The sequence below is a fragment of the Heterodontus francisci genome, chromosome 33, assembly GCF_036365525.1.
Source record: "Heterodontus francisci isolate sHetFra1 chromosome 33, sHetFra1.hap1, whole genome shotgun sequence".
NCBI classification, from domain to species: domain Eukaryota; kingdom Metazoa; phylum Chordata; class Chondrichthyes; order Heterodontiformes; family Heterodontidae; genus Heterodontus; species Heterodontus francisci.
In genome coordinates, this window is record NC_090403.1 from 30,850,209 (window position 1) to 30,875,326 (window position 25,118).

At 42.2% G+C, this 25,118-nt stretch overlaps 1 protein-coding gene across 1 annotated transcript in view; it reads left to right on the plus strand.

Moving 5' to 3' along the window:
- LOC137348085 (tumor necrosis factor receptor superfamily member 16-like) overlaps positions 1 to 25,118 on the plus strand; it is a 158,455-nt gene that overhangs the window by 37,153 nt on the left and 96,184 nt on the right. The window contains exon 3 of the mRNA XM_068013265.1: positions 20,236 to 20,601. Within this exon, the coding sequence (XP_067869366.1) occupies positions 20,236 to 20,601 (366 nt within the window). The remainder of the gene's footprint in view (positions 1 to 20,235; positions 20,602 to 25,118) is intronic.

Sequence of the window (25,118 nt, forward strand, 5' to 3'; positions counted from 1 at the left end):
AAGCTAGGGAGGAAGTTGAAAAGCAGGACCTTTTAAAGGTAGTAAATATCTGAATTACTCCGAGTGCCACACACTGAGTATAGGAATAGTAAGATAAAACGGGTTTACTTGTGGCTGGAGAAATGGTGCAGGAAGGAGGGCTTTAGATTCCTGGGGCAGGAGGAACTTGTTCAAGGTGGACAGGTTGCATCTCAACAGAGCTGGGATCAATATCCATGCTGGAAGATTAATGATTATTGTGGGGGAGGTTTTAAACTAATTTGGCAGGGGAGTGGGTACCAGGATGAAATGGAGATGAGAAACAAGTAGCACAGAGGACTGGTAGAGGCATACTGCACTGGAGTAATGAATAGTTCAGAATTAAGAGTAGTCTAATATTAGAATGGATTATAATAGAAATGATCAACAAAAGGTAAAAATTCTGTGCAACCATGAGAACTTCCCTTTCATTCTCATTGTTAGGACATGCTCTTTTTTTTTAAGCATTTAAAGTTGCTCTAAGGTACTACGTGGCCCATCAAAAGTATTTGATATGCCAATTCCCACCCTGGTCTGTATTTATATTATCATCTCTTTATGAGATTAGATTAGAGATACAGCACTGAAACAGGCCCTTCGGCCCACCGAGTCTGTGCCGAACATCAACCACCCATTTATACTAATCCTACACTAATCCCATATTCCTACCAAACATCCCCACCTGTCCCTATATTTCCCTACCACCTACCTATACTAGTGACAATTTATAATGGCCAATTTACCTATCAAGTCTTTTGGCTTGTGGGAGGAAACCGGAGCACCCAGAGAAAACCCATGTAGACACAGGGAGAACTTGCAAACTCCACACAGGCAGTACCCGGAATCGAACCCAGGTCCCTGGAGCTGTGAGGCTGCGGTGCTAACCACTGCGCCACTGTGCCGCCCATAGTTACTTAACATACAGATTAAATGCTGTTTCATTATTTTTTTGAGCAACAGAATGTTTAGTGGAACTTTAGAGCTGAGCCACTTCTTAAAATTGACTATTGATAGGACAGTAGTTATTTTATCATCTCTATTCTGACTCTGACTGACTTTACTGTCATAGCTCATTTAGATCACATTGAATTCAGGGTTTGGTGGGGCAACAATTTTAGAATGACAGCAAGCCGATTTCAACGTTGACCAGACTCCAGACTTGCATCTAAATTAAAGCCACTCCACTTCTGTTTTAGTTTAAACCTAGCTTATTTTACATTACAGTTTTCATCTGGATCTGACTTCATAGCACATTGCAATCCTGCCTTATCTCACTGTCTCAAAATGCTACCTGATCTGTATTTTTCCATTGTTGCTTTTTCGTAAAAATTTAAATAACTGGAAATATATGGTATCTCAGTCAGTGGCTGAAAGAAGAGAACAAGGTTAGCTAACTGAAAAATGTAACCTTTTCACACAGAATGGCGGATACGTGAACACATTCCCACAGAAGATCACTACATTTAGGATTAATTGACACCTATTGTAAAAGGTTCTGAATTGCTATATATTGAGAAGCAGGACTCCGTTACGAAGATATTTAACAACATTGCAAGGATTTTGTTTTGGGGCAGATCTGGGAAGAAGATTAGTGTTTCTTTAAAGTAGGAAGTCAGCAAGTGATATGGAAGGGAAATCCATGACTGAATAACCACACATGGACTCTGGATTAAATAGATAAGATGGCACAAATAGCCTGTTCTCACTTTGGATTTTATGCTCGTCATGTTTTGTAAGGGAACTGATGAACTTTCCATTCAAAATGCTGACCTATTCTTTCACTGTCAAGTGTTAACAAAGCCTTTGCATTTTTTTTTAAAGTTTTACTAAAAAAAAAATTGTTGCTGTTTCTTTGCAGATTTATAACTTTATCTTGTAATACAATAGTACATTGCAACAACCTCCCAAACATACATCCATTACTCATGCTTTCTTGCATTGCCAAGAATTGCATTGTTCACAGTGCCCTTGTGCTTATTCAAAGAATATGTCGGAGGGCTGGTTACTGGAAGATGACACAAGATTTAAGCTGGCAATGTTCTCATGGTTGTCTGAGATCTTATAAGCTGAATTCCCCAATGGGAACATTATTACAATGCTGTTTGAAGAAAATAAGAACATAAGAAAAGCCAAGGACAAGTAAATGGTTGTCAAACTCATCAAAGTTCATTTCCCTAGTTCCCTAACTCCCTCTCATTAAACCAGTGAGCTGCATTTTTACCTCCCTAATGTCTTTGTCTCCACAGCTCCACTTATTTCAAATATTGATTGGTCTTTGAATAAAGTTCTTCTCAATGCTTTTTCACTAATTTGAATAGATGAGATTCCCTCTTAATCATCTTTTTCTGGACTGTAGAGCTTGAGCTTCTCTAACCTTTTCCCATAGCTCATCCCTATCACACTTGGGATCAGTCTGCCTGTCCTATTCTCTACCCTTGCAAATGCTCGTACATGCTTTTTTTGAGAAGCGGTATGTCTGCATCAGAATTGGATTTCGAGGACTCGGTATGGATAATGCAGATACATTTTGAAAAAGCATGGTTGAAAGTCACAGCTTCAGGGTCTTTGAGGAGATCAGAGATGTCTGAGTCCTTGAGAAGGTTAGAGATCTGGGGAATACAAGGGGTACATAGAGGTCCATGGTCCATGAGATCCTGTAAGTTAATTGTGCTCTGTACTTTTAAATATACGCAAAGCGTTGTAAGACCCTGATTAGTTACTTTAAGCCAATGTGTTTGACAATTAAAAGTTAAAGTATAAACATTCAAATTTACCATCGTAAAACAAGGCATTGCAATGCTAAAGTAGAACTTGATCTGATTAATCAAAGCCACAAGATTGCTGCTGCCCTGATCAACAGTTTCTGTACTGGTCTATTACAGCCTTCCTATCTATTGCCTGTCAGTTCAAACTGTCTCATATCCCTCTGCTGGAGTCTTTCCTACCTGCCTTGCGCCTCTTGGGCTGATCTCTCAAACTCTTCTCCATTCCACTATCCTTCTTGCATCTTTTCTATCTCTCTCTCTCCCAACTGGATAAATCCCTCTTCGTCTCCCTTGGACCCTATCAATGAACGTCCACCCATCTCCTTCTTCGTATTCCTGTGCCTCACTCTCCATTTTAACATTAAACTCACAACCTCATCACTGAATGTGACTTGAGACATCTGAGGTCTCCATCATTGATGGAGCTTTCCCCTGATACTTCAACCTCAACATACTCCTATGCATCTCCCTCCCTCCTTCAAAACCCTATCCTCGACTGTTACTTTTTCCCTCTGGAAAATAACTACCCTTCAACTCCTTTTCAAAATTAGAGCTAGGATGTTCAGAGGTGATGTCAGGAAGCACTTTTTCGTACAAAAGGATAGTGGAAATCTGGGACTCTCTTTCCCCCACACCCCAAAAAAATTTCTTGAGGCTACGTCAATTGAGCATGCCAAAAGTGCGATGATTGATAAATTTTTGATAGGCAAGGGTATTAAAGGTTATGGAACACAGGCAAGTAAATGGAGTTAAGATACATATCAGACATGATGTAATTGAGTGACTGAAGAGATTCAAGGGGTTGTATGACCTACTCCTGTTCCTATGTTCCGAAAGTGCCATGTGAGGGATGCTATAAAAATGTAATTTGTTGCTATGTTTTTGCAGTATAAACAGAGAGCCACCTTTCCCAGTAGCAATCCTTAATCGAGGATGTGAAAGCAGTCTATTCACATTACAAGGAAAATACAAGTTTCACTTTGTAGTGAAGGCTGGCACAGGCATTCAGGCATCTGTAATTTTTTTGTGGGGTAATTTTGTTGTGAGGATGTAAAACCATCTATTTTCTCCCCAGTCTCACTAAGCCAGTCACCATTTGTGACCAAGTGCATATAAGGTTGACCTCCTCCTAGGACTCCAGATTCTTGGCTCTTGAGCTAACTACATGAAGGCAATTGATAACTGACCAGAAAAAAATACTACCGGTTTGATTTCCTCTCCACTCCATATAAACAAAACATGTAAAGGAAAAGAAAAGGTATTATTGCACATCAGAGCCAGATTCATTGGGAAGGATTTTCCCACAGGCTTCAGGACCAAATCAGGGTCCCGAGCCCACACTTGCTGGCAGCGTGATGGGCTCAGCAGTATTCCCGGAGGGGGCCTCCTAATTAGCCACCTCTGACCTCACCATCCTTAATGTCTCTCGATGCTGCCAGGTCAATTGGAGGGCTGGCAGCCCTGAAGCCTCGCTAGCCTTACTGAGAGTTGTGGGTGCTGCTGAGGCAGGTGGATTCGCATTGGTGTAAAACCAGTGTCTTTTTCTTTTGGGCCTCCTTATCTCGAGAGACAATGGATACGTGCCTGGAGGTGGTCAGTGGTTTGTGAAGCAACGTCTGGAGTGGCTATAAAAGCCAATTCTAGAGTAACAGGCTCTTCCACAGGTGCTGCAGAGAAATTTGTTTGTCGGGGCTGTTGCACAGTTGGCTCTCCCCTTGCGCCTCTGTCTTTTTTCCTGCCAACTACTAAGTCTCTTCGACTCGCCACATCTTAGCCCTGTCTTTATGGCTGCCCGCCAGCTCTGGCGAACGCTGGCAACTGACTCCCACGACTTGTGATCAATGTCACAGGATTTCATGTCGCGTTTGCAGACGTCTTTATAGCGGAGACATGGACGGCCGGTGGGTCTGATACCAGTGGCGAGCTCGCTGTACAATGTGTCTTTGGGGATCCTGCCATCTTCCATGCGGCTCACGTGGCCAAGCCATCTCAAGCGCCGCTGACTCAGTAGTGTGTATAAGCTGGGGATGTTGGCCGCTTCGAGGAATTCTGTGTTGGAGATACGGTCCTGCCACCTGATGCCAAGTATTCTCCGGAGGCAGCGAAGATGGAATGAATTGAGACGTCGCTCTTGGCTGACATACGTTGTCCAAGCCTCGCTGCCATAGAGCAAGGTACTGAGGACACAGGCTTGATACACTCGGACTTTTGTGTTCCGTGTCAGTGCGCCATTTTCCCACACTCTCTTGGCCAGTCTGGACATAGCAGTGGAAGCCTTTCCCATGCGCTTGTTGATTTCTGCATCTAGAGACAGGTTACTGGTGATAGTTGAGCCTAGGTAGGTGAACTCTTGAACCACTTCCAGAGCGTGGTTGCCAATATTGATGGATGGAGCATTTCTGACGTCCTGCCCCATGATGTTCGTTTTCTTGAGGCTGACGGTGTAAAACTGTTGTAAGCAACTGAACGGCCTGGAAACATCGGTGCAGCCTTTAAAAAAAAACAGTTCAGCCTGCACTCTGGTTGGAAATTAATAAGACCAATAATGATGATACATTTGCTTAGCCATTGGTTCTACAGATAGTGAGGACAGATTTTAAACATTATTAAGCAAACAGAAGCAGGGATGCCACCTTTTACCTCTGACTCTTACTTTGCAATATAATAAATCAATCTGAAAGATATACAAAGCTGGATTATTGTGTTCAATACTGGGCACCACATTTTAGGATGGTTGCCAATGCCTTAGAGAAGGTGCAGAAGAGATTTACTGGAATGGTACCTGGGATGAGGGTCTTAGTTACGTAGAGAGACTGAAGATGCCGGGGTTGTTTCCCGTACAGCAGAGAAAGTTAATAGGAGATTTTAATGGAGGTGTTCAAAATCATGAAGGATTTTGATGAGTAAATAAAGAGAAACTGTTTCCAGTGACAGAGTTGGTAATCAGAGAAGATTTAAGGTAATTGTCAAAAAGACCATAGGTGACGTAAAGAAACATTTTTTAAGGCAGCAAGTTGTAGACTGCCGAAAAGGTGATGGAAGAAGATTCAATAGTAATGTTCAAAAGGCAATTGGATTAATACTTGAAGGGGGAAAAAAACAATTACAGGGCTATGGAGAAAGAGCAGGTGAGTGGGTCTAATTGGATTGCTCTACTGAAGAGCCAGCACAGGAATGATGGGATGAATGGCCTCTTTCTGTGCTGTATCTTTCTATGATTCTGTAAGGTGCATTTTGTACTAATGGCATTATGCATGATATGTTTGATCTAGGAAACTGGCATTATTTGCATGGTAGATGCACGTTAATGTTCTCATAGGATTCTAAACTAATATTGCTTCTCTATCACTGACACAGTTTGTTGTGCTTTGAAGTAACAGGCTTGTTGCTCATGTAGTTTACAATATAAATGTACAGGAGTTGGTAGCCTGGATAATAACTTTTGGTTTGGATTGTAGTTTGGCAGTTCTAAAATCTGTATTCCATGGTTCTGAATTTAAATTCAAATTTTGGGAAGCAATGAAAGACTAATGCAGATATCAACATTGTTGCATAACAATGAATGGAGTACTAAGGATCTAATGTGTACCTTCATATGGATTTGAGAAATTCGCTCTAAGGACTGGACGCATACTCACCTCCCATACCACAAGGAATAGTATACCCACAATTCGACTATCATAGGTCAGAGGCATATCTTCCTTTCAAGCAGACACATCAGAAAAATTGGATACAAACCACTGACAAACTGAGAAACAAATAACAATAACCAGCGTGTTGGACTAGTGGTAGGTCATGTTTGTGTATCAAATCTTCTATCTTTCTTTAATGAATAGAAGTATTAGGATTGAGAGATGACCCAGGAGGATCAGGAAATTCCAGTTTGAGAGCAACACAACACTTAGATGTTTCAAATTATTGTAATTTTCCAAACAATCAGTGCAGGAGTTTAAGGCTTATTGCTTCTTAAATGCTCTGATATCTTCAGAATTTAACAACCTACATCATGGTTTCAGTTCATCAACCAACAAGCTGAATTGGTGCCAGTTGGTAATGCAAGCTATTCTGGCTGGTTTGCTTTATCTCACTCCTTTTCTCCTTGTAAAGAACAATTGGAAAAGAGAACCTTGTCACTTGTGATGCATCTAACAGGTTGTTGATGAAGATAAACAGAACAAGCTCCCTCAAGCACTTTGGCATATTGTGGTAACAATGCAAGCAACCACTTATTATGGCCAAATGTTTTCATTCCCTGAGGAAGCAGTGTATCCAATTTAACAGATATGCCACTTGAGGCAGTTTCCCAATTTGGCCAGAATGCCATATCTCAGCTCTTAAAACGCCAAGTGTTTCTGGCATAACATTTTACAAAGGCAGTTACTTAATTTGTGGACTATGATTTTGAATGCTTCACAGTTTGGTTGATTTATCTGAAGCCAGCTAAGCAACCACCGTGGCAGATTGATAGATATTGCAACAGCTTCCCTGCTCACTATTGTTTCCATTAGTTCTGACAGAATTAGCAGCAGGGACACTAGTCTGATTTGATCCTTTATGGTGGGCAGGCAGGGAATTTTATGCTGTTACAACTTCAGTGCGACCATTTACGTTAAAATACGAGATATGAACTCCCAGACCAACTTAAAGAATTACACGACAAGATTTCACATTTGAGGACTTTTTTTAAAATAACAACTAACCTAAAAGAAATCCCCATTAACTAAACAGTACTTTGTATGTAATTGATACCCCAGATTACAAAGAAAGGTATTTTCTTTACTTATTAAAATACTTGAAAACCTCACACCACACTTATACATTACACAGTCCTTTATGATCGTGAAATCCTTTGCGGTTAAAAGTCCCAAACTCCTCCCAGTAGCAATGGGTTAGATATCCCAGACCTTTTCACAAATCAATGTCCTCTTTGCTCACGTCTACGAGCATTTCCGACCTGGACGTCAGTGAATAAGCCGATTCCCAGTGATCCTGCTGGTCTTCTACTTCTCTGCAAGGTTCAACTTTCAAACCAGGTTCAAGTCATCTCAGCCTTTCGCTGTCTCAGGCTTCCAAGAGCAAGTGTTCCCTCTCCCTCTCTCTCGAGGCTGCAACCTCTGGTTACTTCTCCTTCAGCCTGTCAGCCTTCAGAAAATCTATTAAATTTATCTGAACCCAAAAGTCAATAGTTTATTATCCTGTTCCAATATGCAAAGTCCAGAAGTCTGGTTTCACAGAGCCACCTGGGCCTTCCATTGTTCCCAAGTGTTAACAGCCTGCTTGGTACATTTGCATCATCAAAATCACTGACCCCTTGTTTTACGACCCGAAAGTCTGGGGGTGGGGGTAAATCCCACTGTTCTTTAGGTGCTATCCCTGCTGTCTCTGCTTTTTCAAAAAGTCTTTTTATCTGTGTTTTCTGTTATACTGATAACCAAGACTTCTGTCTTGTCCTTTTGTAGAGTGGATGTGAAGTCACCGTCTGGACTCCATCTTAAACTTTTAACAATCACAATTTTTAAAAACATAATTATGTTACAAAGTCCAGCATTCAGAGCAATGCTTTCAACTAAGGTTGAGTGAAGTCAGCTGACAGGAACCGCTGAAATAGATGAGGGTTAAGAGCAGCTATTTCCAAGGAGACTTCTTGCATTTTCATTCTCATGGCCAGTAGCTTGTCTTTGACCAGATATTGATCTAACTAAGTCATTTGCAACATGTCATTGGAGCTTTTAATATCTGACATTGGGCAACAGATGGGTTTTTGGCAAATAGGGTGTTCAAATACCCTATCATATCAAAGTCTGGAATATGAGGGGTAATTCTTCAACCCCAAGCTCCTAGTGGGAAGCTGCACTCGGAGCATGGAATCAGTGAATTGGGGCCATCATCAGCTGCCCTTTTGGATCACAGGAGTGCTGAATTATCCTTAATAGTCCATCATTCTTAGCAAAGCGATAGAGGGGCTGGATTAGCTTTGGAAACCGATTTCACCGTCTTTCACCAGTCCTTTTGGTTATCTGAGAATCATGTAGCTGAAAACTGAACTCATACCTGTGCTGTAGTAAGCTGACAGCAGGAGATTTCATACTACACCTAATTCTATTGGATGGAAAATCATGGGGGAGCGCACCTAAATTCCTGATAGATGCTCCTGCTGGCAAGGCTGTGTGCTGGGACAGCAATTTTGTAAAATCACTGCATCTTTCTCATCCTCTTAGTGACCTGAAATCCTCATGTAACAAGATATTCTCTTTTTTGAACTACTACCACTTTGATAGGAAACTAGAAATGCAAAATATTCTTTAGATGGTAAGATAGTGGGAAATGTTAGCATTCAGAGGGACCTAGAAGTCCTTGTACATGAATCACAGAAAGTTAACATGCAGCTACAGCAAGCAGTTAGAACGGCAATTGGTACATTAGCCTTTATTACAGAAGGATGGGAGTGTAAGTGGAATGAAGTTTTACTGCAATTATATAGGGCTTTGGTGAGACCACCTCTGGAGCACTGTGCACACTTTTGGTCTCCTTACCTGAGGAAGGATATACTTGCCTTCTAGGGTTTACAACGAAGGTTCACTGAGATGGGGGCATTATCGAAAGAGGAAAAACTGAGTAGACCAGGGCAATATTCGTTTGGGTTTACAAATATGCAAGGAGATCCCATTGAAACATATGAAATTCTTAAACAGCTCGACAGGGTAGATGCTGGGAGGATGTTTCTCTTGGCTGGGGAGTCTAGAACTAGGGTCCATGGTCTCAGAATAAGGGGTTGATGATTTAGGCATGAGATGAGGAGAAATTTTTTCACTCAAATGGTTGTGAATCTATGAACTGTCTACCCTAGAGGCCTCAGTTGTTGAGCATATTCAAGGCTGAGATTGATAAATTTTTAGATACTAAGGGAATCAAGGGATATGGGAATAGTGAGAAGGTGGAGTTGAGGTAGGAGATCAGCCTTGATCTGATTGGCTGGCAAAGCAGGCTCAAAAGGCTGAATGGCCTACTCCAGCTCATATTTCTTAAGTTCTACAGCCAGTGCTTAGCTAATTGGATTGGACGAGATGTTCAACAGTGCTAGATATAATCTGTCTTAAGGGAAGCAGATCAATAACTGGAGATCTTGACTGGTAAATGGGATGCCAGTGACAGATATAAAGACTGTTTCTAACCTCTTCGCCCAGGGAATGCCCTTGATCCAACTCAAGGAAAAGGAGAAAAACCTCCTTTGTCAGGTCTCTGAGGAGGGAAGCCTCCTGCAAAGTAGCCTATTGGGTGCCTATTTGGAGGGATGCCTGGGGAAAACAAGGAAACTAGGAACCACAGATGGGAGATTCTTTAGGGGTTCCAGGGACAGCCCAAAGATTAAGTAAGCAAGGTAGATATTTTAATCTGAACCATCTCGGGACAGCTTCAGGCTTCGGGCCTTCTGGCCACTTCATTACAGCAGCTGCAGAAAATCCTATGCCACCAGCCAGGAGCACAGTTGCAGCCCTCATGCTAATAGGCAGAGACAGAAAATAATGGCGCTCCTTGGCCTGGATAGGTACAGTCCCATTCAGGGATGCTACACCAATTTCGTAACAAATAGTTCCAGCAACTTCCCACTAATGGCAATTCCAATTTGTTCAATCATGTGTTCAGACCTTGCTCATCCTCTTTACTGATCAATCGACTCAAACACTTTTGCACTGTTTTAGTTTTGTCTCCATGTCTTGTGTTCATTTTCCTTATTCTCCTTTACTTTATCTGTTATTGTTTCTCTGTGTATCAGTATTTTTTCTGTTGTATTCCAGATGATTTATAGCTCTGGTTTTCTTTGTCTCCTGACTTCAGCCTCACATTCATTGGTCTGTAATCCTTCCTTTTTGGAATAGTGGACAAAATAAGTAATTCTCTAACATAGACTGAATTTTACAAATGCTTATATTACAATCTTACAAAGCTATTCTACCAGGTGCTGAGTAGCTGTCAGGGAGGAGCTTTCCTAGCATCTTGCAGAATAATTGAATAATGCAGCACAGAAGGAGGCCATTTGGCCCATCGAAACTGTGCCAACTCTTTCAAAGAACAATCTAATTGGTCCCACTGCCTTTTTTTCCCATATCCCTGCAATTTTTTTTCCCCTCAAGTATCTACCTAGTTCCCTTTTGAAGGCTACTCTGCACCTTTTTTAAAAATTTGATACTTTCCTTTCAATCTGAAGGATAATAACCTCATATATTTAGAATAAGTAGTCCATGGATTTGTCTGAACCCAAACACCTTTCACTTTGAGCATTGGTGTGACGAATACCAGATTGGATTATTGCTTTCAGAGATCATTGGGTAGAATTTCAATTAACTGCCCTGGTATAAAACTGGCATTGCCAATCAACCGCCTATTCAATAATGAGCAGTCGATCCTCACCGCTGGTTACACACTCGAGCAGTAAGTTGAAAATCTACCCCATCTTTAAGCTTTCATCCACTCAGCATTACATCTGGGTGATTAGCTGCACTGTATGGGTTTGATGAAACTGTATCAATACATTTTTAGTATTTCACTATGTAATGCCGTTTTTTCTACAAAATGATTTGAATTGTAGAATGCTCTTGATTATATAGTGGGCTGAATTTTACAGACCACCCCCCCACCTCCGCCTGGACGTCGGGGGTCATGGGGGGAGGGGAGCTGGAAAATGCCTCTGGGAGACGCTTGCCACGGGCCTCGACTACAGGAAGGCCTGGCCCGATATTGGCGGCAGCGAGTCCTCGTAACATCTATCCCACCGCTCGGCAATGGGAGCAAAATTTACATATGTAAATTTATTTAAATAAACAAATTGATTACTCACCCACTCCCGCCGTCCATCCTGGAGCGATATTGGTGCCGGTGGCCGGCACCCCAACACCTTCGGATCCCTGATGGGGATCCGAGGTGGAACACTGTGGGGTGTTGGGGGGAAGCAGTTGGAGTAATTTGATTGGTCTAGGGTCTGGTGGAAGGGGTAAAGTTTTTTTAAGTTGATGAACTTTGTTGGTGGGGGGGGGGGACGGTCAGAAGCACAAGGTAAATGCTTTGGGGAGGGGGGACAATGCAGATAATTAATTCTATGCTTATTTGGGTTGATGGGAGAGGGTCAGGTTCCCTTTATTTTTTTTAGATCAGTATTCATTTAAATACTTAAATTGCAAGTTAGGGCTCAGAGCCCTTTAAAAATGGCGTCAGCGTCTGTGCAAAGGCGGCTGACGGCATTGCCTGGGACAGACCGCCCACCCCTTCCACATCATTGGCGGGGCGGTCCACCCCGGCCATTTAAATGAGCCACCGCATTTAATATCCGCGAAGTGCGGTCCACGCGTGTAGGCCGCCATTGTTTACGTTCGCCGCCAACATAAATTTCAGCCCAGTTTGTCTGACTTCACTCCATTGGTAAGGGCCTCTCTGAGGTTGAAATCTAGAAGCCCATGACAGCATTTTGTGCTGTTCAGTCAATTTCCATCCTGCATAGCTCCTCTTAATTGCTTTGGAAGTCAAAACTGTCAGAAGACATTTACACACAGCCCTATGACAATAGCATCAGGAGAAGAATATAACCTGTTTTGTGACAAAAGGGTAGGAACGACTGTTCCATGACGTTACAGTACAAATGTTCAATGTGTTGGCCGCAAATCCTCTCTGTCTTGTGGTGGAGGTGTGAACCTATTTATTCTGACGGATTAATTACTCTCTTTAAAACAAGAAAAAGAGCAATTCAGTGCACCACCCACTCATGTATTAGCGGCAGCAATTATTCTATCCTGAAGTGCCTTTAGTTTTGCTGTGAATCAATCGTAATGTTGGCCTTCACAAAACTTGAAACCAAAACTTGTTTAAGTTGTAATTCATTTGAAGGTCAGCCCCTTCTTAAATTAAAATACTATTCTGTCACATAAAATGCATGAGAGATAAACAAATAATATATTTGGGAACCAATACAATATTGTAACCCCGTTTTATTTATTTGGATTGATTTTGGAAATATGGCCAAAGCTTCTTAAACAAATTTTATGTGCATCAGTTTGCTCTGTAGTGGCAATAATGTTATGTGCACAGACATCCATAAAATCCCTGACAGTTAACTCTTGGCATTAATGTTCAGATATAACACGACTACCTTTCTTTCGGATGGGTAGCAGCCAACAATAATACAAAATATGCAGCCAATTCTGTTGCTAAATTCCATTTTAAATTAACAGCAACATTTTCTGAGATACACTTCGCCTGTCAGTACTTTATTAATTTCAGCGAAAAATATTTTGACAACTTCTGATTAGATTTAGATTTATTTTCAGTTTTTTCATTGAATAATTTCTGAAGAGTTATGTGGACTTAAAGTCAACAATATGGCCGACATGATCTTCTCAAGGGCCTATGCCACAGGAGTCTCTGCCTGACTTGGCTGAAAGGTCCTTTTTAACATGAAAACCGGATCCTATGATGTACATAGGACCGATTGCTAATTTAAGATTCAACTGGGCAGAGGGGCTGTGTAAAGACTCCACACAATTTCAGCTAGCTGGTAGTTGATGTGAAGAAGAGCCTAGCTGGTAAGTTTTTTTAAAATTGATTTTATTTTTGTGGCCTGGGAGGAACAGAGTACTTTTCCATTTTGGATACTGTTAAGGGCAATGGTTCCTCAGGGGAGTGCAGCCAGAGTAAAGTCCGTGGCACCACTGGTGGCTCAGCTACACAGGAGGGGAGGAAGAAGAGTGGAAGAGCAATAGTGATAGGGGATCAGGCAGGTGTTTCCGTGGCAGTAAACATGACCCCAGGATGTTATGTTGCCTCCCTGATGCCAGGGTCAAGGGTGTCATGGAGCGGCTGCAGGACATCCTTCTGGGGGAGGGTGAACAGCCAGAGGTCGTGGTCCACATAGGTGGGAAGAGGGATGAGGTCCTTAAAGCAGATTTTTAGGAGTTAGGAAGGAAATTTAAAAAGCAGGACCTCAAGAGCAGTAATCTCTGGATTACTCCCAGTGCCACATGCAAGTGAGCAGATGAATAGAAGGATTGATCAATTGAACACGAGGCAGGAGAATTGGTGTAAGAGGGAGGGCACCAGATTTCTGAAACATTGGGACCGGTTGTGGGGCAGGTGGGACCTGTACAAGATGGACGGGCTACACCTTAACAGGATTGGAACTCACTTCCTCGCAGGGAGTTATGCTAGTGCTGTTGGGGAGGGTTTAAGCTAGCTTGTCAGGAGGATGGGAACCTGAGGGGTAGCTCAAATTGGAAGGAAGTAAGGTTGGTAACAGGAGGTAGAAAAGTAGCAAGCAACATTAGAAAGCAGGCAAAACAAAGGCAAGCATCAACTAGGTTTAGAATGCAGAATAACGTCAAGAAGACAAGGGTAACGGCACTCTACCTGAATGCTCAGAGTTCGCAACAAGGTAGATGATTTAAAGGCACAAATAGAGGGAAATGGGTGTGATCTAATTGCCATTATGGAAATGTGGCTATAGGGTGACCAAGACTGGGAACTGAATATTCAAGGATATTTGACATTTAGGAAGGACAGGCAAAAAGGAAAAGGAGGTGGGGTTGCACTGAATACAAAGGATGGGATCAGTAGATTAGTAAGGGAGGAATTCAGATCAGAAGAACAAAATGTGGAATCTGTTTGGGTGGAGCTAAGAAGCAGCAAGGGGTAGCAAACATTGGTTGGAAGGTGTTTCTAGGCCATCAAATAATAGTGGTAGTGTGGGGCATGGTATTAATCAGGAGATTAGAGAAGCATGTAGCATGGGTAATACAGTAATTATGGGTGACTTCAATCTGCACATAGACTGGGTATACTGAGCACTAATGCTGTGGAGGACGAGTTTCTGGAGTGTGTTAGGGATGGTTTTCTAGAGCAGTATGTTGAGGAACCGATTAGAGGCTATCTTTGATCTAGTATTATGTAATGAGAAAGGGCTAATTAATCTTGTAAAAGGACCTTTTGGATGAGTGACCATAATATAATAGAATTATATATTATGTTTGAAAGTGAGGTAGTTCACTCTGAAGCCAGGGTGTTAAATTTGAACAAAGGAAATTATGAAGGTCTGAGGGGCAAATTGGCTGAGGTGGATTTGGAAAATACATTAAAAGGTCTGACAGTACATAGGCAATGGATAGTCTTTAAAGAAATATTACATAGTTTACAGCAGCTACACATTCTTTCAAGACAGAAAAACTGCAAAATAAAGTCAACTGTGGATAACAAAGGAAGTTAAAGATAGTATAACATTAAAAGAAAAAGCCTATAAAGTTGCCAGAAATAATAGTAAACCTGAGGATTGGGAGGATTTTTGAATACAGCAAAGGAGGACGGAGAAACTGATAAAGAAAGGGAGAATAGAATATGAATGTAAGCTCGCAAAAATTATAAAAACGGATTGTAAAAGCTTCTATAGGTACGTAAAAAGGAAACATTTGGCTAAGACAAATGTGGGTCCATTACAGGCAGAGTCAGGAGAATTTATAATGGGGAATAGAGAAATGGCAGAGAAGCTAAATGATTCTGTCTGTCTTCCCTGAAGAAGATACAAGAAATCTCCCAGAAACAAAGATCTAAGTGTCTAGGGAGAATGAGGAATTGAAGGAAGTTAGTATTAGTAAGAAGGTTGTATTGGAGAAATTAATGGAGCTGAAGGTTGATAAGTCCCCCGAACCTGCTATTCTACTTCCCAGTAAATTGAAAGAGGTAGCTATGAAGATGCATTGATGATCATCTTCCAAAATTCTATAGATTCTGGAATGGTTCCTACAGATTGGAAGGTAACAAACGTCACCCCACTATGTATGAAGGGATGGAGAGAGAAAACAGGGAACTTTAGACTTGTTAGCCTTACATCAGTAGTAGGGAAAATGTTAGAATCTATTCTAAAGGATATGATAAATGGATACTTGGATAATGATCTGATTGGGCATAGTCAACATGGATTTATGAATGGGAAATCATGTTTGATGAACCTGTTGGAGTTTTTTGAGAATGCTACAAGCAGAATTGATAAAGGGGAGTTGGTGTACTTAGTATGCTTGGATTTTCCGAAGGCTTTTGATAGCCACAGGAGGTTGGTTAACAAAATTAAAACACATGGGATAGGAGGTAATATACTAGCATGGATTAAAGATTGGCTAACAGGCAGAAAGCAAAGAGTAGGAATAAACGGGTCCTTCTTGCATTGGCAGGCCGTGACTAGTGGGGTACCACAGGGATCAGTACTTGGGCTCCTGCTGTTCACAATATATATCAATGAAGTGGGGACCAAATGTAATATTTCCAAGGTCACAGATGACACAAAACTAGGTGGGAATGTGTTGTGAGGAAGATGCAAAGCGACTTCAAGGAGATTTGGATAGACTTAGTGAGTGGGCAAGAACGTACCAGATGGAACATAATGTGGAAAAATGTGAGGTTATCCATTTTGGTAGGAGGAATAGATGTGCAGAGTGTTTCTTAAATGGTAAGAGATTAGAAAGTGTAGATCTACAAAGGGACCTGTGTGTCATCATTAATAAGTCATTGAAAGCTAACATGCAGGTGCAGCAAACAATTAAGAAAAATACTGGGCCCCAACGAAATGCAAGATCTACCTAAAAGCAAGGACAACAGCAAGCTCGAAGCACAGTAACAAAAAACCCTCTTCAGAGATTGCCAAACCTTTATTTTTTCTTCTCTTTTCTGTCTCTATTTGCATGTGTGTATCGCGTATGCATGCTAGCAAGGTGCGCGGCATGTAGCCGTAGGCATTAACTGAATTAGAGTTTAAGTTTTAATAAATTTCACTTTTTTATTCTTTAAACCTAAGAAAGCCTGTTTGTGCTCATTTCTTTGCCTTATAATTGGAAATCAGTGAACAAGGTTTCACTAAGGGGGATCTCAAAACACAGTGTGTTTAAAATTAAGTGCTGTTACAGTAAGACCAAGTGAAAGGCTGAAAGGGAACCCTAGACCCCTTTCTTAGCTGGTCATAACAGCACCCTGTCCCAATACCTCAGGGATAACTCTAGGGCAGATTCATTTCAGATTTAATTTTGCACAATTGTACAAAAATAAATTATATTAAACTTCCAAATAATTCAGCTTTCATTTCTGTCATTACATGTTTTGAATCTCTTATACTTTTCGGAACAAATACTGTACAACGGGTATTATCCATTTGCTTTATGTGGTCAACTCAAGTACCACACAAAGCCAGATTAACTACAGCCATGGATAACATTGTTACAATATTAAACCAGGCTTTCATACAGTAGGGGATGATCTCAAGCATTCACAAATTTATCCAGACATATGGGTGAATCTTCGAGGTCAGAGAGCCAGTGCAGACACGATGGGCCGAATGGCCTCCTTCTGCGCTGTAACGATTCTGTGATTGCAGATTGAATTTACTTCATCTAAATCTTCCACCATCTATTTGAGAAGAAAAAGTCCCCTGTATGTTAAATTGTAAATTAACAGGATGTGGATCCAGTCTAGTGATAAGCCAGCCCAATTGTTGACTGTTATTACAGTCTTCCCAATGTGAGCAGGTTTAAAACTATACAAACTCTTTGGTGTTCTTGCTGTGTTGCAACATGTCATGGCAATGCTGCTCTCTCTCTCTCTCTCAGAAGAAGCAGCAGCATAAAATGCAACAGGAAAGGCTATTGTGAATCAGAAAGATTTACAGCTTAAGAATAAACTAATGGGTCTCTCCAAAAGTACGATGTGAGGAACTATAGAAATTTATAGCATAGAAGAAGGCCATTTTGCTAGAGCTATCCAAAACTCATCCAATTGTCTTGCTTTCATGCCATAATTCTGTATCTTCCTCTATTTCAAATGTTTTTCTACCCTCTCTTAAACGATACAATGACCTCTACCTCAACTATTCCCTGTGGCAAAACATTCCATACACTAACAGCTCACACATAAAGAAATTTCTTCTAATTTCTCTCTCTCTACTCCTGTAGCCCCAATGGGTGGGATTTTTACTTATGAGAGGGTGGATTTAGGGGCAGACTGGCACTTAAAACTGTCCCTCACATTGGCATGCCGGTTTTCCAACGCAGAAATGGCATTCTCCAAGTTTAAAATGCTCAATTGAGAGCCCAGGGAGTCAACCTGCTTGACATCGCTAAGTGGGCAGTTAAACCACTTAACAAGCTTATGAACTCATTAAGGGTTAGATTTCAATTTTCGTTTGGAGGCACAGGGTCCATGCAGGATCCGAACCATAACAGAGAGGAGGAGCCACAAACAAAGTGGGAAGCCATTCAGCTGCGGGACAGGCGGCTCCACCAAAGATGGAAGGCTTAGAAAAGGCCCTCAATCACAGGCAAGCAGTTGCAGAGAGCTCAGAATTATCTGTTATCGCTCCTCACTCTTGAGAAGAGCATTTAGTGTGTGGGAGAGGGGCCTCTTTGGGTGGTGGGGTGGGTTAACGGGAGCCTCTGCTTACGGGCCTCGCGGGCATGAGGGCGGACACTCAGGAAGACTGCACCTTGCATTAGAAAGGAAGGAAGGACATAAAAGGACATGGGATTAAGCAACTCTGGGATAGGGTTGACTAGTGATGAAGAGCAGCATCTCCAGTAGCAGAGGCAGACCAATGGGCAAAAAGGGCGTAGGGGTCAGGGACGAGGGGCAGGAAGGCAACGAAGGTGAGACCCTCAGCATAGAGTCTATCGTCAATGGAGAAGCTACCTTGACATTATATAAAAGCAAAATACTGTGGATGCTGGAAATCTGAAATAAAAACATAGTTCTGGAAATACTCAGCAGGTCTGGCAGCATCTGTGGAGACAGAAACAGAGTTAACGTTTCAGGTCTGATGAAAGGTCACAGACTCTCCAAACTCCACTCCCTAGTTACCAACTCCATTCCTCTCCCTGACAACAGTCTGAAATTAAGCCAGTCTGTTTGCAACCTTGGCGTCACATTTGGCCCTGAGATGAGCTTCTGACCTCATATTTGTGCCATCACCAAGACTGTCTATTTCCACCTCCATAACTTCACCCCTGTCTCAGCTCAACTGCTGCTGAAAACCTCATTCATGCCTTCGTTACCTCTAGACTTGACTATTCTAAAGCACTCCTGGCTGGTCTCCTACATTCTACCCTCGGTAAACTTGAGATTATCCAAAACTCTGCTGCCTGCATCTTAGCACATACCAAGTCCTGTCTCCCTATCACCCATGTGCTCACTGACCGACATTGGCTCTCAGTCAAACAACCTCTTGATCTTAAAATTCTCATCCTTGTTTTCAAATCCCTCCATGGCCTTACCCCTCCCTATCTTTCATCTCCTCCAGCCCCACAAACCTCCAAGAAATCTGCAGTCCTATAATTTCGGCTTCTTGCGCATCCCTGATTTTAATTGCTCCACCAATGGTGGCCATGCCTTCAGTTGCCGAGGCCCCAAGCTCTGGAATACCCTCCCTACACCTCTCTCTTCTCCATCTCACTTTCCTCCATTAAGAAACTCCTTAAACCCTGCCTCTTTGACCAAGCTTTTGGTCATCTGACCTAATATCTCCTTTTGTGGTTCGGTGTCATACTTCGTTTTATGTAAAGTGCCTTGAGACATTTTATTACATTTAAAGGCCTATATAAATCTAAGTTGGTGGTGGTGGAAGGAAAATCATGAGAATCAAGTTCACGAAATGCCCTCCCAAAGGTTATTTTGTAAAACGACCCATCTTATCTTCACGGAACTTCCTTTAGCTGATTGGGCATCCTGGGCTATTTAATCAATCTATTATCAATGCTGCAAAATACACAAGAAGGCTGAGGTAGTTAGTATTGTTGGTCTGTGCCTGCTTTTCTCTTCTCAAACCAACATGCGGCCCTTCAGTGGAAAGAAGGGGCAGTTCCATCAAACAGCTTGTCCGAGGAGCTTTTAAACTGCATCAGATTGTTATGTTGTTGGACTAGTAATCCAGAAGCCTGGGCAGAATAATCCGGAGGATGTGAGTTCAAATCCCAGCATGGTAGTTTGAGAATTTGAATTCAGTAATAAAAAAAAAAGTTGGTATGATTTTTAAAAAGACTCTGAAGTTGCCAGATTGTCATAAATTCCCAACTGTTTCATTAATGTCCTGTAAGGAAGGAAACCTGTGTCGTTTTCAGTCTGCCCTATAAGTGACTCCAGTCTCACATGAATGTGCTTGACTCTTAACCAATGATCCCTCTAAGCCCTGCGGCCGCACAGCAACCCAAAGGTCCCCATGAGGTCATGGACAAGCCGGCCCCTTTAAATTACCACGCGTATACTGCTGCGCAAACTATTTTAAAGGGGCTGCGCGCTTAAAGAAATTGTCTGTGCAATCAAAAAAAAAATTACAAGGTATCTTGCTACCCTCTGAAGTGGCCTAATAAGCCACTCAGTTTTTGGGATGGGAAATAAAGGAAATGTATGCTTGTACTTAGTTATTTCTGTTTTTCTTTCATCCTAGGTGTTTCTTATTCAGATGTTCCGAGCCACACTGAACCCTGCAAACCTTGCACACACTGTTTATTTACAAGAACCATTGCAATCCCTTGCATGGATAACTTTGACACATCTTGCATTTGCATGGATGGGTATTATGAGAACCCTGATGACGTAGGTGGAGAGTGCCTTCAGTGTCAACTTTGTAAAGAAGGACATGGGGTACTGGAACAATGTACTGATCAACAGAATACAGTCTGTGAGAAATGCCCTGCAGAAACTTATTCTGATCAGGAGAGCAGTGTTGATCCTTGTCTCCCATGCATGGTCTGTGAAGATAATGAAGTGATGAGTTCGGAATGCACTCCTATCAAAGATGCATCGTGTACACGTAAGTCCTCCTTTTCTTTTTCCTTGTTTGCCATTCACTGAACGTGTCAAATCAATGGGCTGGATTTTGTGGTTAGCAACTAAAAAACAGCAACAGAGGCACACAGAGCCCGAACCAGGAAGTATCAGTTAGTATAGTTAATTCATTGCAAAACATGTACCGACAGTGAAATAAAGAGACGGAGAGAAAAATGAGATAAAGAGACTGAAAGAAAAGTTTAAAAAAAAAAATTTTTTTAAAAAAATCACCAACAATAATTAAACAGTGAAGAAATGAGACTCCACACTTGTAAAAGTTAATTTTCATTTATCAGAGAGGCTATTTGGCAGTAATTATGACCGATCACACCACTAAAAATTAGCTTACACTGGAATGGACAAGTCCTAACTTTATCTGGTGTTTTTGGTGGCTATCTATTGCATAAGTACTGCCCTTCCTTGTGTTTCAATGCCAAGTCTCTTGCCACGATACCACCTGGAAGAACAGTGCAACTCAAATAGCAACTTCTTGATTTCTTCCTTTTTTAACTAGGCATGTGCTGTCACCAGAAGTTGCTGTGCAATTTACAGTTTAATAACAGTGAAGCTTTCAGCGTTCACTATCATTTTTATTGCAAAACCCAGGCCATTGTGAAGCTTTGACAAAGATATTAAAGTACAGGAATACTTTTCTATGTCAAACCAGTTCATTTGTTTCCTTAATTTAGCATCCTATGCTTATAGGAAAAAGTTGCCGAATTGAACTACTTTTTTATTGAGGGGGCAACAAAGATAGAGGAGTGTTTAAGGTGATGTAATGTATCTTGAAATGTGAGTGAAGAGTGTGAGGACATAAATTCAGAATGAACTAGCCTTATTTGAGATTAGAGATTTTGCGGGGGAGAAATTGGTTGTCGTTGCACCTGTTTCCCAGGCAGAAGATGGGGGAATAAATACAGTCTTGGGGGACTAAGAATGCCTGAAATATGTCAGATGCCATATTGGTTTTGGTGGATATTCAGATGTCCTGAGCAACAGCTGTAAACAGGCATTAGGTGCCTTGAATATGTTAATGAGGGGCCTAATACCTTTATAAGGACCTGTCTGTAAAATTGGTTGGTGCTCTGTGGAGCTGGCATTGGACCTGTTTCACTCAGTTTTCTGGTTCCTGATGTGGCCTCACCAGTGATCCTTAAAGAGACTTCTTGATCATGTGAGAGGTTCCCGCTCCCATTTCCCCTCTTACTGATGATTCTTGACTTTAGGATTTTATAAAGGACAAATTGCACAGACACAGGGTTGGGCTGAACCACAAATTTCTTTATTTAAAAAAAAAACAACACCCCTCCTAAAACCCTGTTACAAAGACCTCTAACTAATCTAAAGGACACCAAATGACACCTTGATTGGTCCAATTTAATTCCCCCCACGATTTAACCTCGGCACTCACCCAAACACAAGTCACCATGACTTATAAAATAAACCTTTTGAAAAACCACAGGCAAAAACCCCAAATTCACTGAATTCAAAACCCAAACCCTCCTGGGATTTGGTTGCTACACTTAAAATTGTTTTCAAACTCTTAGCCCCAAATACCCCTTGGATTTGCCTGATCACTTACAATCCCTCCACACAGGTGGTCCTTCCGGTGAGAATTGTAGGTCCACGAGTTGACCTTTCCTTACTCTCCTTCTCGACTGCAGAACCCACAGAACAAACCCCTTCAAGATTTGACTGAAACTTACAATCACCCACACAGTTGGTCGTGACCAATGTTGATTGTAGGTCTGGAACTGAGAAGACCAGTCCCTGTCCTTCTTCACATAACTGCTGCTCCAAACCCTTCAATTTTGTCCATTTTATGATGCTCCTTATTGAAATATCATAATCACACCTCCTGAAGCCATCCTGCTGGATGGTCAGCACTTAGCACCTTTTAATCTCTTTCCTCTGTCACCTGCCTGGTCCAGACAGATCCATTTAGTGCTGATGTGATTTCCCTGACCGAGAACAATGAACTCCACCACGGTGAGGTAATCCAGGCTCCGAAGCTAATATCCATGAAAGAGGTTTCTCTCCTGTCTTGACAGGAGTGAATGCTGTGCTCTGGGGCCAATTAGTTGTAACACTGGCCTCCCCAATTACTTAACATGATGGCAGTTATGCTGTGTCACTGTTATGATAATGTCCCGAATTCCAGTCCTTTTAACAGTATCAGTTCTGTTGGGATGTTTGAAAATTGACTGATCGGAATGCAGCCTGCCTCTGTGTGCTTTGTCCTGAGGTTTGGCTCTTATTCACAGTGCTAGTGTCCGTGGGGGTTGGGGTTCCTTCCCCATACTCTCCAAAGTCCAGTTTTAAAGTCCAGTTGTTGCGGGGGGGTGGGGGGAGGAATTCCGATCCCACAATCATAGAACATAGAACATTAGAACATAGAACATTACAGCGCAGTACAGGCCCTTCGGCCCTCAATGTTGCGCCGACCTGTGAAACCATCTGACCTACACTATTCCATTTTCATCCATATGTCTATCCAATGACCACTTAAATGCCCTTAAAGTTGGCGAGTCTACTACTGTTGCAGGCAGGGCGTTCCACGCCCCTACTACTCTCTGAGTAAAGAAACTACCTCTGACATCTGTCCTATATCTATCACCCCTCAACTTAAAGCTATGTCCCCTCATGTTTGCCATCACCATCCGAGGAAAAAGACTCTCACTATCCACCCTATCTAACCCTCTGATTATCTTATATGTCTCTATTAAGTCACCTCTCCTCCTCCTTCTCTCTAACGAAAACAACCTCAAGTCCCTCAGCCTTTCCTCATAAGACCTTCCCTCCATACCAGGCAACATCCTAGTAAATCTCCTCTGCACCCTTTCCAAAGCTTCCACATCCTTCCTATAATGCGGTGACCAGAACTGCACGCAATACTCCAGGTGCGGCCGCACCAGAGTTTTGTACAGCTGCAGCATGACCTCGTGGCTCCGAAACCCGATCCCCCTACTAATAAAAGCTAACACACCATATGCCTTCTTAACAGCCCTATTAACCTGGGTGGCAACTTTCAGGGATTTATGTACCTGGACACCAAGATCTCTCTGCTCATCTACACTACCAAGAATCTTCCCATTAGCCCAGTACTCTGCATTCTCCTTCCAAAGTGAATCACCTCACACTTTTCCACATTAAACTCCATTTGCCATCTCTCAGCCCAGCTCTGCAGCCTAATCATCACCAAACATTTAAGTACAATTTTTAAATTTATCTTTATGGAGGTAATGGGAACAGGAATGTTCCTTCTGGTTATACAGCACTCCTAAAGGCTGCTGCTGGCCCACAAATGCACTCCCTCCCACTGTTCTCCCCTTTCTCCCCCCCACCCCCCCCCCCCCCCCCCCACCACCCACCCTGCCCCAGCCCCGACCTCATGACCTACCTGCTGGCCCAACTTTGTTAGCAGTTATCTGCCAAGCTGTCTCTGGACATCTGATTGACAATATTCTCTTGAGGCCCAATGCTTGTGAGTGTTGGGCCTCCAGCTTCTAGCACTTGCTCCCAACCTATATCATGCCCGAAAACAGGCCAAGACTAATTTCTACCTCTACAAATAATAAGTGCAGTTTTGATGAGATGTGGCTTTGAATTCAAGTTTCCCCACATGGAGAATTACAGATCTCTGCTGTGCTGTCAGGAAGTGTGTTGAGAGCAACTTAAACACAAACCCATAGATAAGCTAATTGGTAGATGAATCAATGCAGAGCAACCTCGCTCTCTTTGCTTTTAGTTACTGGTTCAACAGTGACGCTAACTACCTCCTACTCAGCTAACAAATGGGGCACTGCATATAAGAGAAATGGAACAGGTAAAAGCCTTTGAAACTTAAATTAATGTCATTCAGGTCACAGCTAGCTCAAATCTGATTTTTGATCTGGGGCAGCACCCATTGCTTGCTGGGTGGCATGATGTTGCCCACTTTCAGCTCTGAAACCAGAGTTCAGATCCAATCCAAGCTCATGCGATAAAAATCATCTTCTTCTGTGTTGGCTTTAAGGATATAAAATGAAGTGAGTATGAGCATCGTCAAGCCAGCACTTAACTGGATAATGGTACAAGTAGATCGAGGCAAGGTGCGAGGGGCAAAGTTTAGAGGGGATGTGCGAGGCAAGGTTTTTACACAGAGGGTGGGGAGTGCCTGGAACTTGCTGCTAGGGGAGGTGGTGGAAGCAGATACGATAGCGACGTTTAAGAGACATCTTGACAAATATATGAATAGGAAGGAAGTAGAGGGATATGGGCCCCGGAAGTGCAGAATGTGTTAGTTTAGGCAGGCATCAAGATCGGTGCAGGCTTGGAGGGCCGAATGGCCTGTTCCATTGCTGTACTGTTGTTTGTTTATTTGTCTTGGTGGGGCAGCGACGTTAACAACTTTGCAAATCATTACTAGAATTTCAAGGACTTTTTCTTTCTTTGTGGAATTCTGTGGCTGGCATGACTTGCGAGTCAAATACGTTGCCTTATTTATTTAATGCGTGGCTT